Source organism: Zea mays, chromosome 4, assembly GCF_902167145.1.
Source record: "Zea mays cultivar B73 chromosome 4, Zm-B73-REFERENCE-NAM-5.0, whole genome shotgun sequence".
In the NCBI taxonomy this organism is placed as follows: Eukaryota; Viridiplantae; Streptophyta; class Magnoliopsida; order Poales; family Poaceae; genus Zea; species Zea mays.
The window spans coordinates 228742849-228764787 of NC_050099.1; the positions used below are offsets into that span (position 1 = coordinate 228742849).

At 48.7% G+C, this 21939-nt stretch overlaps 1 protein-coding gene across 26 annotated transcripts; it reads right to left on the reverse strand.

Annotated features, from left to right (window-relative positions):
- Positions 1–2558: 2558 nt before the first annotated feature.
- On the reverse strand, positions 2559–21227 carry LOC100281714 (uncharacterized). 26 transcript variants are annotated; one of them, XR_004857574.1, is made up of 18 exons: positions 20861–21227; positions 20718–20758; positions 20270–20339; positions 20034–20182; positions 19527–19622; positions 17367–17437; positions 17178–17239; positions 16937–17012; positions 15917–16001; positions 15701–15827; positions 15526–15608; positions 15300–15354; positions 14966–15075; positions 10897–11101; positions 4855–4972; positions 4512–4663; positions 3891–4366; positions 2559–3300 (listed from the first exon to the last, which is right to left on the reverse strand). XR_004857574.1 is itself a non-coding variant. In XM_008678986.3 (15 exons), the coding sequence occupies exons 1-14, from the start codon at positions 20934–20936 to the stop codon at positions 10946–10948; spliced, it is 1257 nt and encodes a 418-aa protein (XP_008677208.1). In that variant the 5' UTR covers positions 20937–21227; the 3' UTR covers positions 3583–4366; positions 10897–10945. The 26 variants fall into 26 exon arrangements, 6 of the variants coding, with proteins under 6 accessions (XP_008677208.1, XP_035822797.1, XP_008677209.1 ...); XR_004857580.1 differs by having other exon boundaries at positions 2609–3300; positions 16937–17000; XR_004857582.1 differs by lacking the exon at positions 4855–4972 and having other exon boundaries at positions 16937–17000.
- Positions 21228–21939: the final 712 nt, after the last annotated feature.

The window sequence follows — 21939 nt, forward strand, 5'->3', positions numbered from 1 at the left end:
CTCCTCACACCGGGTAAGTCTAGCTGAGTATTAGTATACTCAGCCTTGCTTGTGGCATAATTTTTGCAGGTACTCCTTAGAATGATTTGTTGATGGTGTGACTTGGCCTTCGTCCCTGCCACTGGGACAGACGGTCGAGTGGGTTACTGCTTCCGCAGGAGAGGACCAGGAGGAGTAGTGTGGCCAGGCTTCGCCATGTTACTCGGTTTTCTCCGTTAGTTATTTCCGCTGCATTAAAATTTATGGTTATTATTTCTGAAACTCCGATAATGTAATCACTAATGATACTTATTAAATTGTGGTATTATGTTTTATTGTATTTCTCTGTTCCTCACCTTCGTGTGAGCTAGTGGTATTCGATCCTAGATAAATGGCTTTATCGGACTAGATCCGAGGGACTGACGTTTTATTCCTATTTAAGTGTGGTCTAGCATCTAAGGTGGGACTTAGGCACTTAAGCGGGAATAATTCGGGCGGTTCCGCCACAGTTAGCATCAAAGTCTGTAATAAATTCTTAAGTCATAAGTCTCAGTCTTAGTTTGTCATGTTAATTTGCTTATCAGTTGCTTCCATGCTTGTTATGGTGAACCTATGATGGATTTGGATCTTTGTAATGACTGTTGTCACATTGTGGGTTTCCCCTACAGCTTGGTTTAGCTAGTGATGATTAGTTAGTCAATTGTTTAGTTGGAAAACCATTTACTTTCACTTTACTCTTTATCTGAGAAGCTGTGTTTGATCATGTTGAGAATCAGCGGAAGCAATGTTCATTCAATTTTATGAAGGATCTTGTATACCTTCTCTTATGCTAGAAGATTTGCAAGGTTTGTGTTGATGTTGTGATTACCTTCCACAGATGTCTGATGCAAGGCGCCGAGGTGGTAGGTGTGATCAACAAGGGGCAGCGTGCCTAGCAAGAGGAGGAACCCCAGCAGCAACAACTACCTCCCCCACCACCTTAGTTTACTGTGGAGCAGATGTACATGATGCAAACTCAGGCTATGCAGGTCATTGGGCAGACTCTGGCTGCTATACAACAAGCTTAATAGCAACCACAACCACAGGTGCAGATGCCACCGATGCCACAAGTGTGGCGAGTTCATGCGAGGCACCCTCCTTCCTTCCTCCACTTTGCTGACCCTATGGATGCTAAATACTGGCTGCGTGCAGTGGAAAGGGATCTGCACACCGCTCAATGTGATGACAAGGAAAAGGTTTTGTATGGTCCCCGTCAGCTGAGAGGAGCAGCATAGTCTTGGTGGGAGTCCTACCTCACCACACATGCCAAACATGAAGCCATCACTTGTGAGGAGTTCAGAGACAACTTCCGCATGTACCATGTTCCGGAGGCACTGATGATCGTGAAGGAGGAAGAGTTCCTAACACTTAGGCAAGGACCTATGTCTTTTAGTGAGTACAGAGACATATTCCTGTAGTTGTCTCGTTATGCACCCGAAGACATCAACACTAAGGCTATTCACAATGAGGATTCCATGTCTCTGTTTCCAAAAATGCCACATCAGATTTATGGATGAATGAAATACCCACTCTCAATAGAGAGTTTCATCTCACTATTTCATATGTCAACATACTTCTTAAATGCTGCATATAAATAACCAATAGGATTTACTCAATTATATGAAGATGAAACAAAACACTCTCAGTGGAGGTTTCACACAGTTTCCAAGATCTTGGAAACGAGTTAACATGGTTTCATCCCCATGAAACTCCATGAAACTCTTCCTTCTTAAATGATGTGACATGTCATCAAAATAGCTGATGTGGCAGGCTAATTAATATATGAAACACCCCATGAAACCTTCATTGTGAATAGCCTAATGCTAAAAAGCAGTACAGGTTCATGAGAGGTTTGGTCGACCCCTGCATTTAATGGTTGGTCTATTTCTTCCTCTCACATATTGTGTAATTGTGTTGGAGTCCATAAGCAGCCTGATGTTAGCTGGCTATTAATAAGCACCCACTTTTATTCTCTCTTTCACGTCACCGTAAATCTAATGTGGTACTCTATGCCTTACATCCAGCCTATATATCTTATTATACTTGGTCTCATATAAAACCAAACTATTCGGTACCGGGTTCAGTCGGCCTCTAGCACTTGGCAGCGTACACAACCGTCCGCACCAAATACTATGCAGGATACCACTCCGAAGCGGCCAGGAATTAAGGATGGCACGAGAAAGGGGCGCCAGGCAAACCGATTCGACCAGCAGACACTGCGACGAGGACTGGCCGCGGGGGCTGTCGCGTGCACAGCCACGTCGGAATCAAATCCTCTACAGTAACATCCTTTTGACGTATGGGGCCAGGCACCGGTCGGCCCCACACGTCAAGGATGAGGTACGTTCATGCACGTTACTGCAGGCGCCACGCCCGTGCCCCGGGCGGGCCCGGAGGTCGTTGTTCCTCTCCACCGCTGCAGCGCAGCTTACAGCTCAGGTGGCCAGGACGAGACCAGTAACGTGGCCGGCGCGGCGGCAAAAGATCCGAGGCCTTCTCGTGGGCAAAGAAAGGACATGTCATCTACCGGGTCGGCGACGTCGACAAAGACAATCAGGTACCACAAAACAATACAAGTCACAGTCCGCTCTGAAGTCTGAGCTGAAACAGATTATACAAATTAATGCATGTTCTAAACCGGGTGCCTGGGCGATGAAGCTGCTCAGCAAGATGGGCATATATACCTAAGGCTGAGGAGAAGTAAACCGACGCGTTCCTCGAATACGGGCCCGCGGAATCGCATTTCGTCGTCGAGCAGTGCTGTTGGCAAACCTAGAACTTCCCCGTCGATCGGTTACAATTGAGATCTCATAAAGAGGGCAGCAAGAGCGTCATCGCCTTCGTGGTGTGGGCCCTGACGGGTGACGGCTACAAGTTTGAGAGGCCTGGAACGCTGGAGCATACCTACAACTATGGTGTCACCGACACCGAGTATGACAAGGGGAATTGCATATGCCCAGGTGTGCAATCTGGTTTTCTTCGCGCTAGGTCCCTGCAGCTGAGATGCTTCTCTGGACACAACATGATGCTGAGTTGTGAGCCATTGCCCTTGCCAGGGATCAATCCACACCAATGCATGTCACATCCATCCTGGACCCTGATGAGTGAAATCGGTACTATCCAATGCACCGACGTTTTTGGACTATAGAGAAGGATGATTCCCTTCGCTTTTCGACAAACTTCCTACGGTGTTCATATATCGTAATTCGTAATGCAGGTGTTCGTCAACGACATCGACTTTGCCAAGGAACAAATGAGCTCAAACACTCTGCGAACAGGATTCTGTCTCGAAAACAAGAACAAGCGTTAGACTAAGGCGGCTCCAGCTGTGAAAATTGCCAAATTCAAGAACTCGACTATATAGTTAAACCAGGAATGTTATAAGCGCGATGACTAAAGCTGGACTTTAACATTCTGCTCTGTTTCATGTTGTCGCACAACAAATGCATGAATAAATTGGGCAGTTTTGAATTCTGGCGAAGTGCTGTTCAGACTCGACAAAGTATAAAGATGGCTCCACTCCTAGATACAGTTCATCCTTTTTATAACTAAAAAAACATTCACTTCGGAACCAGCGTTATATCATTGAAAGATATTGATGCAATCAGAAAAATGAGGGATACCTAAATATGTACACTTTTATCAAGTAAATCATCTCATTCCACCTCAACACTTAAGAACAGCCCTTCTAAGAAATTATGTACAGTTCATTGTTTTTATGACAACTGGAGAGAGAATGCCAACAAAAAAAACACCAACATGAAAAATCAATATGTGGTAGGACTTCCTCACAATGTTATAAGCTATTCAACCCTCATTCAAATAAAATACAGGCAACCATGTCTATGACAGGAGCACGGCATGATATTTACCTCTGCCCAACCAGATTGTTGTCGATTGCAATTTAACCTTTTTTTATCTCGAGGCCATGAGCCACAGCATGTGTTTCTTCAAAGTTGCGGTCACAGTTATAGATACATGGATGCTACCCAATCATAAGCTTCCCAGACCTCTTCATAGTCTTTGTATGGTGCTATTTGGTGTCATACATTGCAAGCTGCGGCCAATCCAAGTAGAATATGACAGCCTTTCAGCAAAGAGGGTGTATGCTAACCAACCATGAACTTCCCGTATACCACCACTCTGTAGTTTTTGTATGGCGATTTGGTGTCAAGACACTGGAAACTGCAGGTCAATACTGGTCGGATATTCACTTTTAGCGAAGAGGCGTTGTCCTAACTGATGCATGCATATGTCATTGAATGTGCATGCTAACCAATCATAAACTTCCCAGATACCTCTTCGCGATGTTTTGCATGGTGTAATTTTGTGTTCAACACAATGGAAGCTGCAGTAAATCTAAGTCAATTAGTACATCACTTTCTACAAATAAATTGACAGCATCAAAATGGAATATGATCAGAAAAAATACGGTGAGAAATCCAATTCCTGTTACTTGCAAGAGAATGCGACAAATAGCAAAAGTAACTTGCCTTATACAAGTTAAAAAGTTGTAACTCAATCCAAGTAGAATGCACATTGTCGCACTGCTGCAGCCCGTAATTAAAATGAAAGCTATCCAGGTGAAACCCCAAATTTTCATTATGCATAGAATGTGTCACCATTATTAGGTTTGTAAAGGATCCTGAATCAACGACCCCATGCAGATGAGTTACAATGTATCCACTCGTGTTGAACACAAAAATGAATATCTGACGTTCCTAGGCAAGTTTTCAAATTATACGCAGATGGAGAAGAACAAAAAACAACCAGAACAACCAACTGATGCTGAATTCATAACCAGCATCAACCACATTTCTGGTTGGTAGTAATCACCTCAAGCAATACAGAAGTCCTCATAAAAATCCGACAGCTATTTCCAGCAATGGCCTCATGCAACTAAGAAGCATTGGATGTTTGTCCAGAATGCATCCATGAAACTACATCAGGCAACCTACAAGAGCGGTGGAGTGCAGCAGTGAGCCAAGTGCCAAAAGTTCAGAAAAAGGGCCTCAAATCCTTGATAATTCTTGTGGCATGGTGGCTTTGGAATCACAGGAATTTGTGTTTTTGAGAGGGCATCTCCTAGCAGTGCTGTCATTCTACAACACATTCGAGAAGATGCTATCTTGTAGGGCATGGCTGGGGCGAAAGCTCTCAGAAGATTGTGGCCTTAGGTCTTAGGCTTCTTTGGAGCCTGTTGGGTGTGTTGGGTTGCGTTTGGAGGCCACTGGTAGTGGTGTGCATAATTGAATATGTTCTTGGCTGCTTTCTTAGCGCCTTGTACTTGGTCTTTTTAAGACCCTTTTTCTCTTCTTAATACAAAAAAATGAGCAGCTCTCCTTGTTAGAGTATATGGTAGGCCCAAGTAGCCCATGTATAACACTATATAGCTACCCATTAGGGTTAGCCCTAAGCATTAATTATCACTGTAACATGGTATCACGCTAGGTTACCCTCCTCTCCCACCCAGCCGCTGCCGCCCTTCCCTCAGGCGTGCGCGGCTTAGCCAGCCGCCGCCGCCCTTCCCTCAGGTGGCCTCCGCCGCCCTCTCTGCTCCCTCCAAGCGCCGCCGCCGGAGCCTTTCCACGCGCGCGCTGCGCACCCGCCCGTCGAACCGGCTCCGCGCGGCCCGCGCCCACCGTCGTCGGCGTAGACCCGGCTGGCCGCCGCCGCCCCAGCTCCCGCGCGGCCCGCGCCCACCGTCGTCGGTCCCTTCTCCGGCCGCGCCCCATCTCCCTCTGCTCGCCGCGCCCCAAGTCTCTCTGGTGGTCGTGCCCCTGCTTCTGCCCGCAGCGGTGCCGCGCCGCGACTCGTCCCTCCATGGTTGAGCAGCAACCTCCTCCCCCTCCTACTTCCACGTCTTCCCTCCCCTCTCCTCCTCTTGGGCTCGCGCCGCAGCTAGTACACCCCGCGCCCCCTACGTCGCGCGCGTTCCCCGGTCTCCCCTGCGTTCGGGCCAGAGTGGGGGTCAGGCCCTAGCGCCGCTGCGAGCACCGCCTCTGCCCTTACTGTTGTGGCGACTGCGGTTCCCGCGGGGGTTGCAGATCCGGAGGACCCTTCCCCGCCATCGTCGCTTCCTATCGTCGATCAGCCACCTCCACCGGTCGCCCACCAGGGATACACTGTCGCCGCCCTTACCGCTGCCCGCGCGGAGCACGCGGTGCGACAGGCGCGACTGCGGGAAGCGGCCCTCATGTGGGAGCGTGAGCGCGATGCCGCCGACGCTATCGCTGCTCAGATTGTCGCGGCGGAACAGCACCTTGCCTCGCCTGCGGCCCACGACGGCGGGGCCACCTCCTCTGACACCGTGGGCGGCGTGTACGGCGTCTCAACCGCACCACAGTCAGAACCGGGCCACGCACCATCCCCACGGTGCTCTGGCATGACCCGACTGACCCGCTCGTGTCTCAGCTCCACCTTCAGGCTGGGAGTGTCCAGAACATTCGTCTCATGGTTCCTGTCGTCCTGGAGCCAGAGTCGCCGTCCTACGCACGCTGGCGGGACTTGCTCCTCCTTACCCTTCGCCGCTACGCCCTGGATGACCACGTCCTCTGCGACCCCACCGGCATGGCGCCGACTGCCGCGTGGGTCCGCCTCGACAGCATCGTACTCACCTGGATCGTGGGGACGATTTCCGTCGACCTCCACAGCCTCCTCCGGAACCTTCCTCACGCTCGGGCTGCTTGGCTAGCCATCGAGGGCCAGTTCCTGGGCAATGCCGAGGCCCGGGCTCTCCGCCTCGACGCGGCCTTCCGCATCTTCGTCCAGGGGGACCTCAGCGTCAGTGAGTACTGTCGCAAGATGAAGACCATGGCGGACTCACTTGGCGATCTGGGCTGCCCCGTGGAGGATCGCATGCTCGTCCTCAATGTCCTCTGCGGTGTCAGCGATCGCTACACCCACCTCCTGTTCGCTGGTTCGCAGCCGAGGTTCACCTCGCTGCCGGGGTTCACCTTCGCCTCTCCGTCGCCCTGGAGGCCTGGACCTCGACGCCTGCCGCTTCCTCGTGGCCCACGCTGTCGGCTGCTCCACCGTCCGGGCTGGTTGGTTGGGACGCGGCCGCCCTGGCTGCCTTCCAGACTCCCACTCTGGCTCCGCCGATGGGGTCCCGAGTGGATCGGACACCGGTGCTACCTACCACACCACTCCCAACCCCGGTATACTCACCTTTGTTCGCCCTCCTTCCTCTCTTCCTTCGTCCATCATGGTGGCGAATGGCTCGTGTCTTCCTGTCACATCTGTGGGTGCCGCCGGCCCTCCCGGCTCTTTTCGTATTCCCGATGTTCTTGTCGCTCCTTCTTTGGTCCACAATCTTCTTTCTATTCGCCGTTTTACCGCTGATAATTCTTGTTCTGTCGAGTTTGACTCTTCTGGTCTTACTGTGAAGGACTCGGCAACTCGGCGCCCCCTCCTCCAATGTGACAGCACCGGCCCCCTCTACACCCTTCGACTTCCGCATGCCACCTCTTCTTCGTCTTCGTCACCTGCCATTGCTGCTGTTTTTGCTGCCACCACGTCTTCTACCACCTGGCATCGTCGCCTTGGTCACCCCGGACGCGAGGCCTTGATGCAGTTTACTCGTAGTGCCACTATCCCATGTACTAGATCACGTGATGAGCATCTTTGTCATGCGTGCTAGTTAGGCCGCCATGTTCGTCTTCCTTTTTCTTCGTCTTCCTCGCATGCTACTCATGCATTTGATCTTGTACACTGCGATTTGTGGACTTCACCTATTACCAGTATGTCAGGCTACAAATACTATCTTGTGGTGCTTGATGATTTTTCTCATTATGTGTGGACTTTTCCTTTGCGTGCCAAGTCTGAGGCTTTCCCCGCCCTTCGCCACTTCTTCGCCTGGGTGTCCACTCAGTTCGGCCGTTCAGTGTGACAATGGTCATTCAGTGTGACAATGGTCGGGAGTTTGATAACTCCACCTCCCGCGACTTCTTTCTCTCCCACGGGATGCAGTTGCGTATGTCTTGCTCGTATACCTCCTCTCAGAACGGCAAGGTTGAGCGCATGATCTGCACGACCAACGACACCATTCGCACTCTTCTCCTCCAGGCGCACCTACCGGCACACTTCTGGGCCGAGGGCCTCCACACCTCTACCTACCTCCTCAATCGTCTCCCTTCCACTGCGTGCCCGGCCCCCACTCCTCACCAGGCACTCTTCGGTACCCCTCCGCGCTATGACCACCTCCGTGTCTTCGGGTGTGCTTGCTACCCGAACACCGCTGCCACTGCTCCTCACAAGCTAGCACCCCGTTCCACCCTCTGTGTGTTTCTCGGGTACTCCCCGGACCACAAGGGCTACCGCTGCTTTGACCTCTCCTCTCGTCGGGTCCTCATCTCTCGCCATGTGGTGTTTGATGAGACTGTATTTCCCTTCTCCACCACCACACCACCCTCCTCTGACCCTGACCCTGACCTTGACCTCCTCTCTCTCTTTCCGATTGACGTGGTGGTCGAGCCACCTATCCTACCTCTCTCTGCAGGTACTCGCTCACTGTCTGTCGGTCCTACTCCCGGCCCGGTGCCTTGCCCGGGTCCGGTGGTGTCGCCTCTCCGTGGGGCCCCGTCTCCGATCACCCCCGGGCCGAGCGGGGGTGGTGGGTCTGCACCGCCTGCGGGGCCGTCGGTACCGACCCCTCCAGCTCGCTTCACCCAGCCAGTGCGGGTCTACCAGCGCTAGCCCCCGGTGCCCACGTCGTCGGCCGTAGGACCGCCACCGCCGGTCCCTCCAGCACGCTTCGCCCAGCCGGTGCGCGTCTACCAGCGCCGTCTGCCGCCGCCGGGGTTCGCACCTCCAGCGGCACCTCCGGTGGCCCAGTCCCCACCAGGGACACCTACACCTCCGCCGCAGCCACCAGCGGCACGTGTCGACACGCCGGTGTACCACCCACCGCTCCTTCACCGCGACCCACGGCACGTCCACCCGATGGTGACGCGGCACGTGGCTGGTACCCTGCCGCCCCGAGTCCTGGCAGCCACGACCGGAGACTCGCGGGTTTCTCTGGTACCCTCCTCCGTCCGCGCCGCCCTGCTGGACCCCCACTGGCGTCGGGCGATGGAGGAGTACGCGGCGCTCGTCGCCAACCAGACGTGGGATCTGGTACCTCGTCCGCCCGGCACCAATGTCGTCACCGGCAAGTGGATCTGGATGCACAAGCGGCGGGCCGATGGTACCTTGGAGCGGTACAAGGCTCGTTGGGTTCTTCGGGGCTTCACTCAGCGCCCCGGAGTTGACTACGATGAGACCTTCAGCCCGGTTGTGAAGCCGGCCACCGTCCGCACGGTGCTCTCGCTGGCCCTCGCTCGCTCCTAGCCAGTTCACCAGCTCGACGTCAAGAACGCCTTCCTGCACGGCGCCCTCACCGAGACCGTCTACTGATGTCAACCGGCGGGGTTCGTGGACTCCTCTCGCCCTGACATGGTCTGTCGGCTCAACAGGTCCCTCTACGGCCTCAAGCAGGCCCCCCGGGCGTGGCACTCCAGACTGGCTACGTTCCTATTGACACTGGGCTTTGTGGAGGCCAAGTCAGACACGTCTCTGTTCGTCCACCATCATGGAGCAAAGACTGTCTACTTGCTTCTCTACGTGGATGACATTGTCCTCACCGCCTCCAGTCCGTCACTTCTTCGTCGCCTCGTCGACGCCCTTCAGCGGGAGTTTCCGGTCAAGGATCTGGGCGTGCTTCACCATTTCCTGGGGGTCACTGCTGAGCCTCGCCCCTCTAGACTCCTCCTTCACCAGCGATAGTACACTCTTGACATTCTGGAGCGGGCCCAGATGAGTGACTGGAAGCCCTGCTCCACCGTAGTCGACACGCAGACCAAGCTCTCTGAGGCCACGGGTGACTCAGTTGCGGACCCTACCGGCTATAGGAGTCTTGTCGGTGCCCTTCAGTACCTCACCTTCACTAGGTCGGACATCTCCTACGCCGTGCAGCAGGTCTGTCTCCATATGCACGATCCCCAGAAGCCCCACCTCGCGGCTCTCAAGCGCCTCCTCCGCTACCTCCGGGGCACCGTCGACTACGGGCTGCTTCTTCACCAGTCTACATCCTCCGAGCTGGTCGTCTACACCGACGCTGACTGGGCCGGGTGCCCAGACACTCGGCGCTCCACCTCCGGCTACGCCGTCTTCTTAGGCAGCAACCTTGTGTCCTAGTCATCGAAGCGCCAGTCGGTCGTTTCCTGCTCGAGTGCCAAGGCGGAGTACCGTGTCGTGGCCAACGGCGTGGCGGAGGCTGCCTGGCTCCGACAGCTCCTAGCCGAGCTTCACAGTCCCCTCTCCAGGAGCACGTTGGTCTACTGCGACAACGTCAGCGCCGTCTACCTCTCCACCAACCCAGTGCAGCACCAGCGGACCAAGCATGTCGAGATTGATCTCCACTTCGTCCACGATTATGTCGTCGTTGGTGCTATTCGGGTCCTCCACGTCCCGACCACCTCCCAGTTTGCTGACATCTTCACCAAGGGTCTTCCGTCCTCGACCTTCGTCGAGTTTCGCTCCAGCCTCAACATCAGTAGTGGCTAGTTGCGGCTGTGGGGGGATCCTATGGTGTAATGTACGGTGTAATGTATGTCTTCCTTTTTCAGTCCAGTCTGTGAACTCCGTTGCGACGGAAGTTCAGACTGTGAGGGGTGTTAGAGTATATGGTAGGCCCATGTGGCTAGGCCCATGTGGCACATGTATAACACTATATAGCTACCCATTAGGGTTAGCCCTAAGCATTAATTATCACTGTAACACTCCTGCATGTTCTAGGGAAAAAAACAGGATACCTAATTTGCTGCATGTAAGCGGGGAAAACACCAATACAAACTACACAGAAGATGCAAGACATAGTAGCATCAAAAGTAATCTCACCAATTGTTTACTGCATGGACCCGCAAGCTTTTACGAACAATGCAAAAGGTTAAGTGCGGTTAGAGGGCCCTGGACTATAACTTCCACGAGTGTGTGGATCAATGGACCCCTGTGCTTTTGAATGTGTCGCGTGGTCCATTGGAGCATCAGCATTGTCAAGTGACGTGGATTGCAGCAGTACATTATTATGACTAGCAGACACTCCCTGCAGTGAAAAATGGGGGGACATTATTACCACAAGGAAATGCAAATCATACTTTGAAAGCCTAACAGCTATAAAATGTATAGAGTTGTGACGAAGACCAAAATGGCTCTAAAATTCAATTAGCACGTAAAGATTATGCAAGCAAAGAAATAAACAGCATATGCTAAAATTCAACATCATCAACAATGAGAAAGGTGAGTATTCCTAGTTGAAGTTGAATGTCTGTCACTCTCTCAAAAAATGTCCAACACACACAACTTATGGAAACTCACTCATGAAGCTCTTTCAGTATAGTTTATTCTCAAAGACAATTATGGAGGAAGAACATAGTCGCACCCATTTACATAGAAGCTACATGCCTACATACTGCCTTTTTGCCTTGTGTTCTCAATATTTATAGTACATAACTTCATGGCATATGCTAAATGTAGCAGCTGAAGCATGTAAGTCGTCTTGGACTTCGTCAGTTTGTTGTGTTTATGTGATTGTGAATTTGATGGACTTTTCATGGCAGGCGGCTGCCTTCGCCGATCATGTTGCGTCGGGCGCTCTGACCTCGGAGTTCGCTGCCGAGAGGCGACGACTCGAGGGTAAAATTGAGCGCTTCCGAACGCAGCATACGGAAGCTGTGCGGGACAAGTCAGATGCGAAAAACAAGAGCCGCAGGTGTCGTCCGCCGGCGCGAGCACACGTGAGCACAGTGCCTCGGCAGCCTGCAGAAGAAGCACCTCACCAAACAACGACACACCGCCACGTGATGGGAGGGGGAGAAACAATTGAAGCACTTCCCACGCAAGTCGGCAAGGATAGGCCTGGGTGGAGTCTTCGAAGGGCGGGAAAGGCGCCAGCGAGCACGCCGACTAACGACCGTCACCCAGCCATCACCGGCAATGGGGTGAGACAAGAGGGCTGGAGGAGGAGACAAGCACGTCCTTGTATGAAGGCCGCCTATCAGGATGGTCGCCACCATCATCGCGCCAGCGTTGGGCCTTGGAGCCGCCAACCCCTGTTTTCAAGTCGTCGACTAGTCGTCCAGTCGGTCCTGGGAGCTCGACTTGGGGAGTCGGCTAGACTTTTCTGGCAAGTCGGACGACTTGTCAACTACTGAAAATTCTCAGTCGACCGACTTGTGCCCCAGTTCAGCCCAAACAGCCCAAAGGCCCATTACACAACATTTTTTCTTGATTTGGGAGATATTTAGGGTATCTACTATCTAGTATCTATCTAGCTGCAGCAGCAGCTTAGCTATCTAATGGAGCTTATTTCCTTTCAAGTTTGAACTATATTTTCTTGCTATTTGTTTTCCAATTTGAACTATATGGCTGTTATGACTTATGAGTTTATGACTTATCACTTATGTGGCTGATTTGGTTCAGTTTAAGGCTTCAAATGAGGTAAGACTTGCTGTTTATTTCAGTTTCGTTCAATTTCAGGCTTCAAATGAGGTAAAACATGCTCTTTCTTCATATATAAATGCTATATAGTCTATATGAAGCCATTATATACGCAAAACAGCCAATATATTGGCAAGTCGACGACTAGACGACTGACTTATCGACTAGTCACCAAGTCGGTACCTTGTCGACTCGACTTAAAAACCTTGCCGCCAACAGGCAACGAAGCTGGAGAGGAGGGTCCCGACGCTAGGGAGGGGAGGGTTGTGGCCGCCGAGCCTGGAGTAGACGTCAGCGTGAGCTCTAGGTGGTTTGGGCGTCGGGGGGAGGAGGGGGTGGAGGAGGGCAGGGGGGCGGGAGACACATTTTTCAATTCCCCCATCAGCTCGATGTCAAGAATAAATGTAGTAGTATCGTACGATAATGGAATCAAATATGCAGTATTTACAGAGAAGAGTCTTCGTTTATTGGGAAAGAATCAATATACTTGAATGTCGAATCGAGGTTCAATAAGACAGTCCTCAAATGTTCAGCAGGAAGTATTTTTCTGGAATATTTATGTGTGCTTCCATAGACCCAAATGGTTTGCATGATACGTTACTGTCCCATCAACATAGACAACTGGAGAAGCTCATTTTCCAATCTGCAGCATTGCTAGAGAATTTGAACTGCTCATCGTGTCTGTGTACTGAAAATTCCAACCAAATACACTTCGCACAGACCATACTGGCTCGTAATCTTTCTTGAATTGAATAGCCTGTGAAAGTCTTAACAATATTAATTGAAGCAGAACAGTAAATTCATAGTGCTCTAAAGATGCCTGTACTACTGAAGAGTATAAACTCAAATTGTACCACATGGAAATAACATCTTCTCATCGTGATCTCATTTCTGTCATAAGCTTTACTTTGCCACTTCGTCATTCTGTATCTGCCTACCAAATTCATTCCAATTTTGAGATCCCTCAGGAACCATCATTATGTTTGTTTTCATGCTACAGAGTCATACATAGCAGAGCGATCTCAAGAACTGAAGAATAAGGATGATGCCATCGGAACCTGGAGAAAGCAATTCAGGAGAAGTCAAAGGTTATTACCTCTATGCAGGGTGATTGCTTCCCTCCAGGTATGCTATTTCAAAAGTTAACCGGGATAGAGATGACGGGAAGGAGAATGAGAGGATCCGTCGTGTGCCGTCGCAACGCACGGGCACTGTACTAGTTCACCTACAAATGTCACTGGTGTGTGCACCACATATAGACCTGTTGATGGACGAACATCCAAATCCAATCCAATCAACGTCCAATTAAAATCATGCTCCTATCCAATCCTAATAATTAGTGGAGATATCCAATCCAGACGAATCCAACTCCTCTAAATTCAAATCCATCCAATACTAGTTGCCTCTTTGCTGCAAACTCCACACAACCTACCAGAGTTTCCAATCCAATAATGACCAGACTAAAGCTGAGGATCAGGAATTAGTCGCTTTATGCTTTCTGCATCTCGTGGCCACACATTGGGGCGCTCCACGATCTCTCCTTCTGCGTCAGCAATGACCTCGGCGTGCCACAAGACCCTGCTGCCAGCCGCCACCTCACCCTCACTGGTAACTTGCAGGAGTTATGTGCACGTACCCGGAAGGGATGGAGAGGGTGGTGGCCTTTGCCTGCATCCGCAGCAAACCCCAGGTGCTTGGTCAGCGAGCTTCATGCTTCACCATTGTGCCAACCAAATTCAAGTGGGCACACCCAGTCAACAGATTCCTAACCAAGTGGTTTGTGGCACCGAGTGGATTGTGGTGCATCCACTGCTGTTCCCTCTTGCATAGCTGATGATCATGTGATCTATGTCCACCTGTGGGCGCCCAGAGACATGAGGGCTCGAGTACTGTCGATGCCTGTTGTCCAGGCGGGCGGGCTGATCTTGGCATCTTCCTCAGCACAGGGGAGTGGAGTGTTAAAAAGGCCATCGCGAAGGACTATCTGAGCCAGCCGTGAGATATGCATGATGTTGTGGCCAGTTTCCTGCTACCTAGTATAAGTCCAATAGAATTTGGGTTCTCCAAATTTTTTTGTACAGAATCCAAAGCTATTGGATCTATACAGAATGGATGCCATGTCCAACCGAGTCCAAACCCAATGGAGTCCAAGTGCCAAAATCCAAATGGATCTTGGACTAATGCCAAGCCAGTCCCGGGTCTAACCACATACATGCAGACGTTGTAACACACTCTACATGATTTGTTCACTAACTCTACAGCTAAACTCATGCCATACACTTGATGACTAATGTGTGCTTAGATCACTTCCAATGCAAGTGCTCTCCAGCATGCACTAATGCATGCTAACAGTGCAACACTTCTAAACTTATGTGTATATCGAGTTCATAGCCTCAAGACTCCACACCATACAAACATGATTAAGTACATCAAGATTATATCCAACACTCATTAACTAAACTTGGCTTACCAATCTCTCAGGATGCAGATTATTGGAACGGCTGTTTAATTGCATTCTGATTGCCGGGCGTTGTTCTGCTTCAAGCAGACCTGAAGCATTAATTGGGCGTGCAACACCAACTGAAAAAGGTTGTTATAAACATGCCACTGTGAATTGACATCCTATAGAAGTTACAACTAAAGAAGTACATTTTTTGACAAAAAAAAAACTAACACCACAAAGAAGCATTATGCACGAAAACTTGAAATCCAGAAAGCAAAATGCACTGTACAAATAGAGAAAAATGACTACAAACAGCACTAGTTTTATACTACATCACCTAGTTTTATACTACATAGACTACCTTGGTGCTTGTCCACGTTTGTTGCAACTGGACGGCTGCTTACGCCTGCATCATGCTGCCACGGCGGGAGAACAATCAGCAAAACCGCTAAAACAATTGGGGAAGATACACTCGTTTATTTGTTGCATCAAATCCATATTAGAAAGTATCACTTTCTGGAAACCTCCAACATATTTAAAATGAAATACTGAGGGAAGTTATAACTCCAAAAACAAGCAGTACTTACAGAGCATCCTTGCTGAACCTTAGCCTTCTGGGATTGCTTACACTTCAACAAAGTCCAGTCATACACATAATCAAATTGATAGCCTAGAGAAGATCAAATAATAAACAAGTTATCAAGCTTTTCATAATTAATAAGATATGATGGGAGATTGCACACCAGAATTCCAAATGTTTACCTTCGCGCTCAAACAATTCTCGAAAGACATGCCTCAAGAAACTATAATCGGGACGCTGATCAAATGTCAGAGAATGGCAGTAGTGGAAATAGGAAGCAAATTCCACAGGATGGGATTTACATAGAGCCTATAATGACAAAAGTCATGAGTACTCTTCCTGTCAACGATATCAAAGGAGTTAACATTCGTAAATGCAAAGCAAGTTACTCAAACAACCTCAATAGGAGTCGAAAGCTTCTTCTCACTTATTTTGTCATACTTCTGTTTCTTTGTGGCTGCTTTCAAGCCCTGCCAAGGAAGACTGGACAGAACAGATAGTTAGTTAGTTACACTTACACCAAGTCCATAAAATGTTTCATACACAACAAATTACGATCAAAATGTTTCATACACAAGAAATCACAATCAAAGATAGCTGGCATATTGAGTTATTGACCACTGGTTTTCAGGACAGATTTGAGAAAAATGTACTAGTTGTTTTGCTTCAGGCATAACCACATAATATATTGGGGGAAAGTGTTTTTGCCCTGTCCAAAATTTCAATTGTGATTTACTGAGCCATTTGCCATTTGCATGTCCATTATTTGGACGGAGATTAAACGATCTAAAAAATAAAACACATAAAACCAGATGCAAAATGACCGAATTGCCCTTATCCAAGCTATCCAACCAGGCCCATCCCAACCGTCTCGATAGCCCAAACTTAGGGAAGACGGCGCACGGGTGCAGACACGAGCAGCACACAGGCAGGACCCGCGTGGGTCGGTCATTGCCAGTGCGGCGTGTAGGCACTAGCCAGTACTCTTATCTGTTTCGTTTCGCACAGGGCAGCCTCGGCGAGCTGATTTCATTTCGCTTTTGTGTGAGTGTCTTCTAATCTGTTTCGGCAACGTTTTTTCCTGTCTGTGCCCAGACCTGTGTGCTCAAGGTGAATATTCACTGTGATGGCTGCACAAAGAAGGTGAAGAAGGTCCTTCACAAGATTGATGATAAGTTGCGGGAGCAAGAAAGATCTTTTTTAAAATGCAAATTGCTTGCTTTTTTCCATTCTTGTGTGTGCGTCTTACTGCTACTGTGATGCCGCCAGGGTGAGAGGGTCTATTCAGTTCGGTTCAGCTGTGCTATTTTGTTTTTCTCTGTAACATGGTTTTCATTAATGACTGCTACACATGCAGCATTATTCTAGGACAATGGTGAAAGAAATAAACTATCGAGATCTTTAGCACAAAATAATACCTTCCCCTAAGGAAATACAGAAGAACGTATCCGATCGATTCCAAATCATCTCTGCGGCTTTGCTCTGGCAACAAAACTTAGTGATAGTGAACCAAAGGAAAAATAAATGGCTATAATTTTGTCCGATAATCTATAGAACCAGTGCTATTTTAGTGTTATAATAATATACATGTGCACAATACAAGCATTCAAAGTAATGACACAAGAGATAAATGCAAAATAGAACGGCCATATTACTCACCAATCCCAAGATGAGTATTACGGCTAGCATAGCGAGCTGTGCCAGTCAAGTTTTTATTTTCTCTGTAAAAACAATTATGTTAACTGGTCAAAAAAATAAACAGGTATTACCACAATTGCAAAAATAAGAATAAAATGAAACAAAAACTGATAGTTCCGGAAGCAATGGGTTTTAAAATCATTAGCTCACCTATAAGGTATATGGCGGTTGGTGGCTGAATCACGATATCTCTTTGCAAGCCCGAAGTCAATTACATAAACCTGACAGTCAGAACACAAAATAATCAAGATAAACATTTGTGCCAAAATCTTTCTTCTCCTTTAATGATACACAACTCTCCTTGTTCAATAAAATTCATAGTGCAATCTAAGTATCACTGGCCAACTAAGGTTTTGTTTGAGCTTGCACATTGACACAATCTGCAAACTAAAACAGATAGGGTCCAGTTGTGACTATTGTAATAATACACATGCAAGATCGTTACGATCCACAAAGCTGTATCACCGCAGATGCCCAGCTTCAAGCACTCCCTCCCTCCCTCCGTCCCCGTGCATGAAGTCAGTGGATTGGAGTGAACTGACCGTACTACAAATCAACATACTTGAGGAAGCTTCTTACTAAAACAAAGAAAGGCCAGCTCCAGAGCTCTCACACTCTAGGATGGGAGTACCTTCCAAGACTTGACCAAAAGTTTCTCTCTTTCATCTCAATTTAACATTTTCCGAAACGTAGCTAGACTGAGGCAAAGCAAGAGTGCAGCTTGAACCGATCCCAGGCGACATCTTTTTTAAGCCGATGTTGGGCGTATCAGCTATCTCACCTGGAGCATGAGGAAAGAAAACGGTCTCGATAGCGGACAAAGCTCTTCCGGTTTAGCAAGTTTCTCTTGGACTGTGTGTTCTTCCAACAGACGAGACGTGAGGAGAAATGGAGACTTCTCCCCATATTTGGTCTAATCCAACTTTTCTTTAAAGTCTCTAGCGGGTGCAAGCGGCTCCCGCACTGAGTCGGGTCTGTAGTCTGTCATTTTGACCAAAGATGAAGTTTGGTTAAGTCCTCTAAATGAGTCCATTCACCTCATTCACATAGGTCCTTTCCTCGGTAGTCTGACTATTTCGATATAGCATCTCTATCTTTCGGTACATCCCAGGCAAGCCTTAACTAAACAGTTTTGTGCGCACGTGTCCATTTTAGAGTAGTTCGTGTGTTGGGTAAGGTTTCCATTCGAGACCATGAAAATGAGATATTTTATTAGATAGAGCCGATGAATCAAAAGAAAAGCAAGCCTCTTCAGCTTGAGTTGGGTTAAAAGCGGTTAGCAGTGACCATTGAATCAGTTTCTTTAACTTGAGTTGGGTTAAAAGTTCGGATGGTATTTGCACCATCGCCATCTTCAAATAGAGTGTTTTCTATAATAGCCCCAAGGATAGCACATAGCAGAGCTACGCCAAATACACCGGCAACTCCCATCATATGAATGGGTTCAACGTCCAATTATGAAACCCTTGGAAGACAAGGATGAACTGAAATATAGGTGCTGCGCCAAAACTCGGCGCAAAGAACCAACCAGATTGTTCCAGTGGATAAATAAGGAATACGGAAACAATTGCATTATAAGAGCAACTCTAATAGTTCTCTAAACAACTCCCTAAACCTTAAATTTAAGAAGTGAACAGAAAAATGCTTCACCAATAATTCTCCAAATAGATTTGCTAAATTTCATTACTTGCTATCCAACCCCATTTACTCCCCAAGTTTGGCAACTCGATAATCACTCCCTAAACACAGTTGGCGTCAATTTCTTCACATCCGCATGTTCATTTTTTTTCTCTTCTCCGCGCAGCGGGGTAGACAAGTCTATCGCGCTTTTTTTCCCCTTTCCTGCGCAGTGAGACAGCCAGATCCAACGTGTGTGACACAAGCTTTTTATCCGCCATCGGACCACCGCCGCCCCATTGGTCGCGCCTCCAGACCGCCGCTCCACCACAGGTCACGCCAACCAGCCTTCTCCTCCGCCCTCCGATTGATAGGATTTGATGTTAGCCGTCGATAATGGATCCTCAACCCTAGGTGATGGTCACCCACCATTCGTAATTTTTGTTAAGCCATTTCAGGGTGGGTGATGATGACGAATAGCAAGCCACATCCACTAACAAGCATTTATTTGTCCATGTCAGCATACCACACATCAACTAAAAATTCCTTTATAATAGTTTATACCTTCATGCAAGTAAATATTAGTCGTCTAATTTCATTCCAAATTATTTGTGGTCCCCGCAGCAATGCACGGGTATGCTTCCAGTTGTATAACAATCTGCAAGCTAAAACAGAAAGCGCCCACATACAAACCTGGTTAGCTTTTCGACCAAGGCCCATGAGGAAGTTATCAGGCTTGATGTCTCTGTGCAGATAGCCTTTAGAATGCATAAATTCTATTCTTGTTATCTGTAATAGTAAATGAAAACCAGTTTCAACCAACTACAGCATGGGTAAAAAAGAGGTGATTTTTTAAGGTTAAATAAGGAACAGAAAGGCAGGACTATTTTGCTGTTCTGCTCATGTGCCATCTCAATGTAGCTACTGTGTAAATCACTTGAGATTGTGTGTTCCACTGTCAGCTATTTGTGTGTGATCCACTTAAATTTGAGTGTAATTCACTTGAATTTGAGTGTTCCTTACATATGGCATAATCCAGTCGATCACAAACAAGTGCTAATGGCATATGTAGCAATCGTGGGATGCACTGTAAGAGTGCTACACAAGCATCACTGAGAAATAAACATAAGTGATTGGCACCTTTCACAAATTCATCACAATAGTAAATAAAACCTAGGGAGGTTGGAGAAGAATTATTACCATCTGGTCCGCTAGCATCAAGACCGTCTTCAGTGAGAATCTCCGGCCACAATAAACAAACAGATCTTCAAGGCTTGGTCCGAGTAAATCAATAACAAGAATGTTTTCATCGCCGTCAATGCCGCACCATTTTATGTTTGCGATACCAGCTACATGGATTCAAAATAGCAACAATTCAACACAGATAATGGTATAACAATCAGCAAAGTAAGATTTGTATGTACTCAAACGCATACTCCCTCCTTGAAGAGCATTGTACAGTTTGGCCTCATATAGCAACTGTGGATGATTGGTTTTGCTGCTTTCCTGTACATAATAATAAACATAAGTTCCAAAAATAAACATGGCAAATACACATCTACAGCATATATTAATTTGCAATGTGTTGTCATATAATAACTCCATTCATTTGTAACTTCATCAAATGACTACTTATCATGTCCTAACAGATGTCATTTTACAGAGATGGTTTCGTTTTCATTTTTTTTACAAAGAGGTTGCAAGTAACCTAGAGCACAAAAACCTGAGGGGTCCAGGACGCTGAATCAACATTACACAATTTTAAGCTCCACCTCATAACCCTACTGCGCGCCGCAATAAGCATAGCAAGAAGCCGCGAAACCATAGACGAATTCCAACAAAATCAAACAAAAACGAGGGACGGCTGAGGGAACGGGGGCTCACAATCTTGACGGCGACGATCTCGTAGGTGTCGACGTGCGTCGCTGCATAGAGAGGGAGGGGACAACAACAAGCACAGCACCAAAACCTCGTCAGATCCAAACACCAAGCAAAGTGAACAACAGCTGTCGTGATCGAGGTCGAACCGAGGTAGATCTCCCCGAAGGAACCGCTTCCGATCTTGCGACCCAGCTTGTACTTGCTGCCTACGATCCGGTCCATCCCCTCCTCCACCAGCTTTTCCTACGCCTTTCAGCTCTGGCTCTATCGGCGCCGCGACGGCGAGTGGAAGGAAAGCGAGGGGACTAGGGTTTCGACTGCCGACTACTGCGACGAAATGGGTAGCAAAGAAGGAAGAGGAGAGTGGGCAAAGTGGCGGGTTGAAGGCTTCTAGAAGGTCGGAAACGGATTAGATTTTGCAGCGCAAGACGCGACGGTGAGAAAAAAAAAGTAATGTCGGAGACTCAAGCAGCTTTGCTTCCAACAGCAAACTTCAGGCAAATGGATTTAAATAAAATATATATAAGGACAAAGTATTATCTCTACTACTTATTAAGGCTCTAAGGGTAGCCCGCATGGCTGTTGTTCAATCTGGATCGTCCATCCGTGCGCACAAAAGTTCAATACATGTTTACAATATACCACTAACTGATTACAAGAGCTAATTGCTTTCTCTGTAGCAGCCACGTTTATAAGTTGCTGCCGCACTCTTTTGCTAGCCGATATGGTACCATTTATTTGTGCCGCGGTAGAGAACATGAAATTTATTTGGCTGGCTGATATGAGGCCCATCTATCAATTCAATTGTAAACGGCCCATCTAGGAAAAACCCTAGATATGCCCGCGCCCGCAGGCTCTCCGTCGGTCGCGCGGCTCTCGCGCGGCGGCTCCTCACCCGCCGTCGGTCGCTCCTCATCTCGCAGACAGTCGCGCACCTCCTCTCCTCTACCACTGTCGCCCCCTCCTCGCCGCCATTACTGCTCGCCGCGTCCTGACTCCTGTAGTGGAAATCGGGCGGAAGGAGGTGTTCGGAACATCGAGGCTGCGATCCCAGCGAGCAAGCTCGCGTGGCTTGGTGGGCACAGCCTCCTTCTCGCCGCCAGCTCTCACTCTGGGCCGGCCGGGGTGGTGGGGGACATACGTCTTTGGGATGTTCGGGCGAGCGCCACGGTGCCAGTGTGGGAGGTCAGGGAGAAGGAGGATTGCTTTGCTGATGTTGCCGCGT